At 42.0% G+C, this 7,875-nt stretch overlaps 1 protein-coding gene and 1 non-coding gene across 2 annotated transcripts; one reads left to right on the plus strand and one right to left on the minus strand.

Moving 5' to 3' along the window:
• Window positions 1-566: 566 nt before the first annotated feature.
• LOC125525145 (WD repeat-containing protein 26 homolog) lies at window positions 567-7,349 on the minus strand. Its single transcript, XM_048690162.1, has 5 exons — window positions 6,935-7,349; window positions 4,116-5,008; window positions 3,045-3,146; window positions 1,660-2,289; window positions 567-1,010 (listed from the first exon to the last, which is right to left on the minus strand). Exons 2-5 carry the CDS (start codon window positions 4,905-4,907, stop codon window positions 741-743), a joined length of 1,794 nt encoding a protein of 597 aa, XP_048546119.1. The 5' UTR covers window positions 4,908-5,008; window positions 6,935-7,349; the 3' UTR covers window positions 567-740.
• Window positions 5,507-5,580, plus strand: TRNAD-GUC. The gene has a single exon. It is a non-coding gene; the product is annotated as a tRNA-Asp (tRNA).
• Window positions 7,350-7,875: the final 526 nt, after the last annotated feature.

A 7,875-nucleotide genomic window follows, 5' to 3' on the forward strand; every position in this document is an offset into this window, starting at 1 on the left:
GGAGGAGCAAGAGGGGGCGAGAGGTTGTGCGGAGGGGGTGAGAGATCGTGCGTGCATGTTTTTTAAAGGGCGTGGCTGGTTAGCGATCGATTATGGGTGGGTTAGCTATCGATTAAGGGCGTGATTGGTTGCGTTAAACATAGAAAGATTAAGAGCCATTAGATTTGGATGATGAATGAATGTGATTGTTTGGATCTGGCCCTCTCTTCTTTTTATAGTAGTAGTAGATAGTAGATGAACTAGATTTGGGAAAGTTTGGGCTGACTGTCCAAATGGTTGGATTTTGGCTATGCGCCCGTTTGATGTCGGAACATATCCGGACGTAGGATGAGCTTTGACCTTCCAAACGACCTTAATCATTTGTTCAAATCATTTATATGGACTGTAGCCCGTAGCAACGTGATTTCCCGTATTTCGCAAGATGTGCCAAGTGCACATTTCATAATTTATTTTCGTTTGACATTGAATTGAGGAAATCAGGGAAAATATGAAATGGGTTCATCACTACGGTGCCATCACGACCATCACAAAATTAGAGGAAAGAAAGCTATTTTAAGCGCCAAAAATATTTGAATTTGTGTCCATCTTTGAATTGAGAAATAAATGTGACAATTGCGACACACGATGGAACAAGGGAGGCGATGCATAAAACCAAGCAGGTTTTCCGCTCCCCCCCTACACCGGTGCTGGACTAGGGTGTTCTTCCTGGAGGAAGGAAAGCAAAGCGCTGCATGTCGTTGTCACTTGCTGCGGCTCCCGTTGCACTGGTGAACGAAACCGTTGCCGTTGGCGCTGCCGTTCATGTGGATCCCATTACTGCCGCTGCTGCTGCCTGCGTCCCTTCGCTTCACGGTGGCTTTCTTTAGCCCCCATATGCGAATGGTATGATCATCGCTCGCAGATGCAAGCATATGTGGATTTGTAGGGTTCCAGCTTACGCAGTTGACTGCACCCGAGTGGCCAGACAGGGTCTCGATAACATCTCCACTAGCTCTGTGCCATATATAGACCTGACAAATTAAGAAAATTCATGACACGGAGTTGTCAAACTGAACCAATGACACTGAAAATGTCACAAATGTTGTATATACAGTTATGCTTTATTAGATATACAGTAGAAGGCAGCTTTTCCAGTTCAGTCACTAGGTTCTCCAGTAACATTGGCTTGCAAGATACTCCCTCCATCCCAAAATTTTTGTCTTAGATTTGTCTAAATACGGATGTATCAAGTCACGTTTTAGTATTAGATACATTCGTATTTAGACAAGTCTAAGACAAGAATTTTGAGATGGAGGGAGTAGCAAATATAACTTCAAAGTTTCTGGAATCTACTCCCTCTGTTCCTAAGTACAAGTCTTTTTAGAGATTTCAATACGAACTACATACCAATGTATATAGACCTACATTAGAGTGCAAATTCACTCATTTTGCTCCATGTGTAGTCCATATTGGAATCTCTAAAAAGACTTACATTTAGGAACGGAGGGAGTAGCATTATCTAGAAGCTACTCCCTCGGTCCCATAATGTAAGTGTTATAATAACACTCACATATTGGTTGTAATAACATCTTATATTATGGGATGGAGTAATAAATAATAGAAATGATGCGGACAACATAATTTATTGATTTATTTGCATCCACAGTCAATATATCATACCTTTGCGTCTTCGCTTCCACTGGCAATAAAGGCCTGCTCAGATCCACCGAAACATGACCTTATCACAAACCGGCTGCGCTTATGGCCAGTGTACCGTTTAACTCGAATGGGATCGTTCCTTATGTTCCACAAATGAATCTGCTCATTTACAAGATTTACAAGCAAGAAATCACCATCTTCCGAAAGAGAAAATGAAGTGACTGTATGCTCCTCTTCAATCAGCCTCTCCTGTTTTGTGTCCCTATTGAATAACAGAATTGCGGAATCTCTACTGGTGCTTATTATAAGTTTGCCATCTTTTGAGACAGCAAAATCAGATGTTTTCGTTGACCTCTGCCCTTCCCAGCAATCTGCTTGTTTTCCATCTAAATCCCACAAGCAAAGGCTTTGATCATTTAAACCAGACAATATTTGCTTTCCATCTGGAAACCAACCACATGACAACAGACCAACGCCATATTTTTCATAAACATGAATACATTCGCCAGATTCAACATCCCAGCGCCGGATGACTTCTTCCATTCCACATGTGAGAAGCTGGCAATCATCAGGGCTCCATGCAACCATCATCACTGGTTTCTCATGACCAGTCAATGTATGCTTCAGCAATAGTTCTCCATCTTCATCAACCTAGGATAACGAATACTCACATTACTGCAAGCAAGGAGAAGACTGTTTTGTGTTGCATCAACTATCGAGGTGATCGTGAAAATGTAACTTCATCATCATTATCAGTAAACAAACATACGAGTGGAATGCAGCTAGCTTCCTGGAACAATGCGGAAGAGGAAAACAGAAAATCGGGTTCATGTTCATCTGGGTCTCGAATGGGTTCAAGTGTTGAAGGAAATAATGGAAATTTTATGCAGATAAGTTTTGACATTTTAAAATAAGGAGCAACAGTAAGTGTGTGACCACCAAAAAAAATCAGAACACCTTTCAGATAAGCTAACCATTCCTCACATGCATAGAGACCAAAGCTCTAGGGTTGTGGAGTTGTTCATTGAAGTGTAACCAGAAGAAACACACTTCCATGTTCAACGGTGACAGGCCAAGAGAAAAGTGTTTGGTCACATGATCATGGAGTAAAACTGACAAACATATTAATCAAATATATTTGGTGCTGAAGCTAAACATTGTACAAATAGGCTCCGATGAAACTAATCATGTAAAAAAGGCAATCTTGTATCTTTCACTTAAATTTGCACAAATAACAAAATATTCTGGACAACAATTTTCAGACAGAACAAATAGCAGGTGAGCAGCCAAGCATGAATGAGAGAGTGCATCCAGTTTTCACATGGGGTGCAAAACTGGAAAGTAAGGGGTAAGTGACTGCACTGTTAACACCAATTAAGAATGTCAAAAGTCAGAAGCATAGATACCTTCCATATGACTGCAGTTTTATCGTTTGATGCCGATGCTAAATACTTCCCATTGTTTGAAAATTGGAGAAACCATACTTCGTCACTGTGTGCACACAAAACCTGCAATAATTTTACTTTCTTCTGATTTAGTAGTACAAGTGATAAGTATACATCTAACAGTGTGTCATCATGCAACACAAAACATAACAGGCATTTACTGTTTTACACTAGGAATGAAAGGCACATCAGGACCCTCGGCTGATAGGATGTTTTCGTGAATAGAAAAATTGCACTCAGCTAACATCTATCTTTCTCGGCCAGTTGTCCATACAGAAACAGCAAGTCCAATACTTCCTCATGCAAATCTCAATTTGTTTGTACCCTTTGGAACCTAAATATATATTGTAAAAAATATTCGAATAGCAAGACAGAAGGGGGGGAGGGGTGGCGCTATACAGATGCTCAAGAGTTGAGAGGCTTATATGTTATGCATATATTGTAAGTAAAGTGGGCTTTCGCTTCTTCGGTTAAGATGACTATGTTTTACACTTTAACTATCCAACAACAGCAAAACCAAAGTATACAAGTAGTCAAACATACACGCTCGCGGCTGCAAGCACATACAATCCAAAGAGAAAGGGTAGATAATAGAACAGAACTTCTAATGATGAGACATCAAATAAAAGCAATGACACATAGTCTACTATCTATCTATCTACTCCTAATTAAAAAGCACGAGTTTGGCGAATCCAAATGATCTGAGCCATCCAACCACCTATATCCAACGTCTCACGCTGCTCCAATGATATATCATCGATCACATATCAATAATTTGGAAACATATTGATTGCATAGATCATAATTTGGAAACAACATTTGCATTAAACACAATTAATATTACTGCCAAACTGGACATGCGTGCAAGTACACGATTACTAGTAGGTAGTAAAGGAAAGAGCAGACACTACTGCTTCTATTGGTGCGTGACCAGTCCAGTCAACCGACAAGTGTGCAACCTTGATTTAGCTCTATGCAAATAACATGTAATAAATGCAAGCACTGAAATAGGGCACCAGCATGAGTTCTGACCTGCAGCGCTTGAGATGGTATCTGATCTCTCCCACAGTGATGATCGATATAGAGTGACAGGCCATCAACAGAATTATGTAGATAACAAGCTTCACGTTGTACAGTAAGTGCCTGTTCAACTAAATTCTCTAACCTCCTCTCAGGTACCATAACGGTAGGGGGGAGCACCTTTTGCAATTCCTCTAGGAGCTTAAACCGTGAGTTAGAAGATTCAATTCCAGGCTTTGAAAAACCAACCAAGACGTTTTGCGGAGAAGAAATTAAGCAACTTGCCATTTCATGAACTCTTTTTCTGTTAATGCCAAGGGGGGAGATTTCACTTTGCAGCGTCTTCATAGCACCCATGACATTGCCATTTCTCAGAAGTTCAAAAAATTTCTGCTCCAATAACAAAAATACTGCAGACTTCACAATGTTTTCATCCAGAAGATCAAGTGTGTTCAAGGTAACTACGGCACTGTCCCAATTCCCATCAAGCACCTGCTTTCTGAAAACATTCACTGGTGGGGAATGCAGTGTTATACCTGATTCTTCCTCAAGAATAGCTCCAGTTTTTTCATATCCTAGAGTATACAGAGATTTTGTGATTATCCTCACAAATTCATCCCTCTTAATTAAACCTTTAGAACCAACCATAACTTCTTTCCCTTGGGAAGTCAAAGGTCTAGCCATTGTACCTCCCAAAGGATTAGTGGGTTTAGAATAACAGGGGATGTCTGACAAAGTTGCTGATTCTACTGAGGATGCTCTTGCCCGTTTTGATGGCGGTTCATCATCTTCAAAACCTCCCATGAAATGCCAAAGTCAGCCCATATATTCTTTGCTTCTGTAGAGAATAATGTTACACAAGCAACGAGAAATTGCCACCACAGAAATCTGTAGGTTACTGCAGTCTGCAAATAAATAGCATATTACAGCCATGAATTATCAAATGCAACCAATAACAAATAGTCCATCTCTATCACTTACATCTAATAATGCATACCAACCAGGCAAATTCAAGAAATAAAATGATGCACGTAATGTAAGAAACTACAGCAAGACACAATGTACCATCTAATCTAACAACTAAATCCTTTTGTTTTTCTTCCATAAAATAAGATGTCTGATCTATAGAAATAAAAGATAAAGAAAAAAGGGGAAAAAATTTAATCCATATCTCTCTCATTCCTTTCTTACAAACAAAAGAGTTTTTCTTATTGAAGGCTGGATTATTATCCATTTTTAGTGATAAAAAATCACGACATACTAGTTATGTCACTCTCACTATACCCACGTATAATATAATATGTGGGTCTGTAGTATATGATTCGTCTATTTCTTAGAGTACGAAAGACGAATCGAATCTTCTTATGGTTCTATTTAAGAATGGGTATGCCATACACCCCGCGGGGATTGTAGTTCAATTGGTCAGAGCACCGCCCTGTCAAGGCGGAAGCTGCGGGTTCGAGCCCCGTCAGTCCCAAACTAGGGTTCAATGAATGGAGAAATTGATATTTCCTTTTTCCATGAAAAGAAGGGGCAGTGAGCAAGATCAAATACCCACAGGGCACCCTTACTTCACTTTTTTATTTTGCATCTCTCCTTAAAGAGGGAGGGAAGGCGTATAGGAATTTTTTAAGATAAAGAAAGACACACATACGATATGTGGATTAGTAGAACATCGAGACGATCTACAAGTCCATGTGACACACGTATGAGAAAACATGAATCACAATTCACGGCTGAAGCTCAGAGACGTAAGGCGCAGGTATTAGTGCTCCCAATTATTTTGTAAGTTGTGGGTCAAACATTATGCACACTCCAGAAAAATCCCCACAAAAAAGATCATTATGGGGGTCTGAACCACATAGCATTTGACTGTTATTAATCATCACATAATCCTAAAGAGAAACCATTTGTTTGCGACCAGTCAAAGGGAACCACGAATATGTGAGGTACAACTAGCGAGCTTATGTTTAGTAATCCTCATTTTAAAAACTAATAGGACTATAGTCATATTTCAAGCCTGTACTATCTGATCTCTTACCTGCTACCATATACAAGAAACAACACAGAGTCAGGATGATAGTTGGACCAGCATACCCAAAGACAAAGTCACAACATCAAAGCTTCTCGCAAGCTACCACTGATCCAGAACAATTGCTCCATAATTAAAATAGTACCATCGCGATACATTGGACCAAGATAACTAGTAAACCACAAAATATCTCACTCCAAGATGAGACGCTTGTTTTAGAGAACGTAGCCCAAGGCTCTGGCAGCAGAGGTTCTTTTTTGCCATGAGTTAGCATCAGAATTGGTAGTCAGTTGCTAAAATATGATAAATGACCACTCCACGCTCAAACCCTACCCTATGGCAATCCTTCACCAGAACTTTAATTAATTCATCAGTCCACTAGCACTGAGAAGTTGCAAATAGCCTCCATTGCGAACAAAAAACAAGATATCCATGAAATACTCACATAAATTGCTAGCAAGCAACAACAGACATACTAGACGGATGACCCCTGCAAATAACACGATCCAATTGTTCATCAACCCTTGTAACTACGCTGCCTAATTAATCACCACCAACCGTAAATCGCAGGGGCCTAGCCAACCCCGCGCCCTTCGTGATTCCACCGAGCTGCGAAAGATAAAGAAACTAAGCAAGCAGCGCCGCGACGGGGGACCGATCATGTACAGAACTCCGTTGCTGGATGAGTTCATCGTACGGTTGTACATACGCGCGCCGCCGCAGGAATCCCTCCTCCCGAATCCACAACCCCCACGTCAGAAATCAAGAGGCGAAGCAGAGAGTGGGGAAGGGCCCTGACCTGCAATCCGGTGCCTGATCCCCGCGTGACTGCACGTGCGCGACGCGGAGCAGACCGCCGCTGCACGTCACCTCGCCGCTCCCTCGGACGGCCGACGCTGAGCGGGGACTCTGCACGCCGTCGCAATCGGGCCGCAGTATCCGCGAATCAAGCTGCCGCCGCACCGAATCGAGCCGCCGCCGCCGTCGCACCAAATCAGGCCAGGCGCCGGTGGGGACAGCGAATCGAACCTGATGATGGCGCTACCGGAGGCCGTCGGCGCGACGCTGCGTGGGGTGACGAGACCGCCGGTCACCGCAGGGATCTTCACCGCTGGGGACGCAAATCCGCCGCTCGCTGCCTCGTCTTGTTCGTTTGGCAATGCCGCTGGCTTCCTCGGTGCTCCTGGAATAATATGATGATGATGAAAATAAAATAGAAAAGACGTGTGTAGGACGGTATGGTAGATACCATGTGTTTTTACCCTGCCAGTAACAGGGAGGGATACGTGATGTTTACCCAATGAATTGAAGACGTAATTCTAGGTTTCCGCTTCCTCTCGCCTCAAAGGAAATAATACTTTTACGCTTTCTTTTTACATAGATTGTCCTGCGTTCTACGTCTTCTCCAAAGGCCATCTGCGCCATGGAACATCTCCGGCGGCTCCACATGGAGAGTTTATTTCACGTGTCAACTACACGGCGCTTGTTTAGAGCAACTCTAGCAGACCATGTAAAAAACCAACCCGTATATGGCATTTACAGTTCGACGTCGAACTGTTGTGCAGGTCGAAATCGTGCACGGCAGAGTAAACCCCGTATATATAATTTAAAACTTTCGCGGGGGAAATTGCAACCACACTAGCTCATCACATACTACATGATCATACACTGCTTCATCATATACTAGAAGATCATACATTCTACTCCCTCCGTTCCTAAATATTTGTCTTTCTAAACATT

The sequence above is a fragment of the Triticum urartu genome, chromosome 7, assembly GCF_003073215.2.
Source record: "Triticum urartu cultivar G1812 chromosome 7, Tu2.1, whole genome shotgun sequence".
NCBI lineage: Eukaryota > Viridiplantae > Streptophyta > Magnoliopsida > Poales > Poaceae > Triticum > Triticum urartu.

Bases quoted from the DNA above. Each gene is read 5' to 3' on its own strand.
- LOC125525145 (XM_048690162.1), bottom strand. From the start codon at position 4,907: ATGGGAGGTTTTGAAGATGATGAACCGCCATCAAAACGGGCAAGAGCA. The intron at 3,147-4,115 runs GTCAGAACTCAT...AAATTATTGCAG, and splicing joins TACCATCTCAAGCGCTGCAG to GTTTTGTGTGCACACAGTGA. The intron at 2,290-3,044 runs GTATCTATGCTT...TCGTTATCCTAG, and splicing joins AAACTGCAGTCATATGGAAG to GTTGATGAAGATGGAGAACT.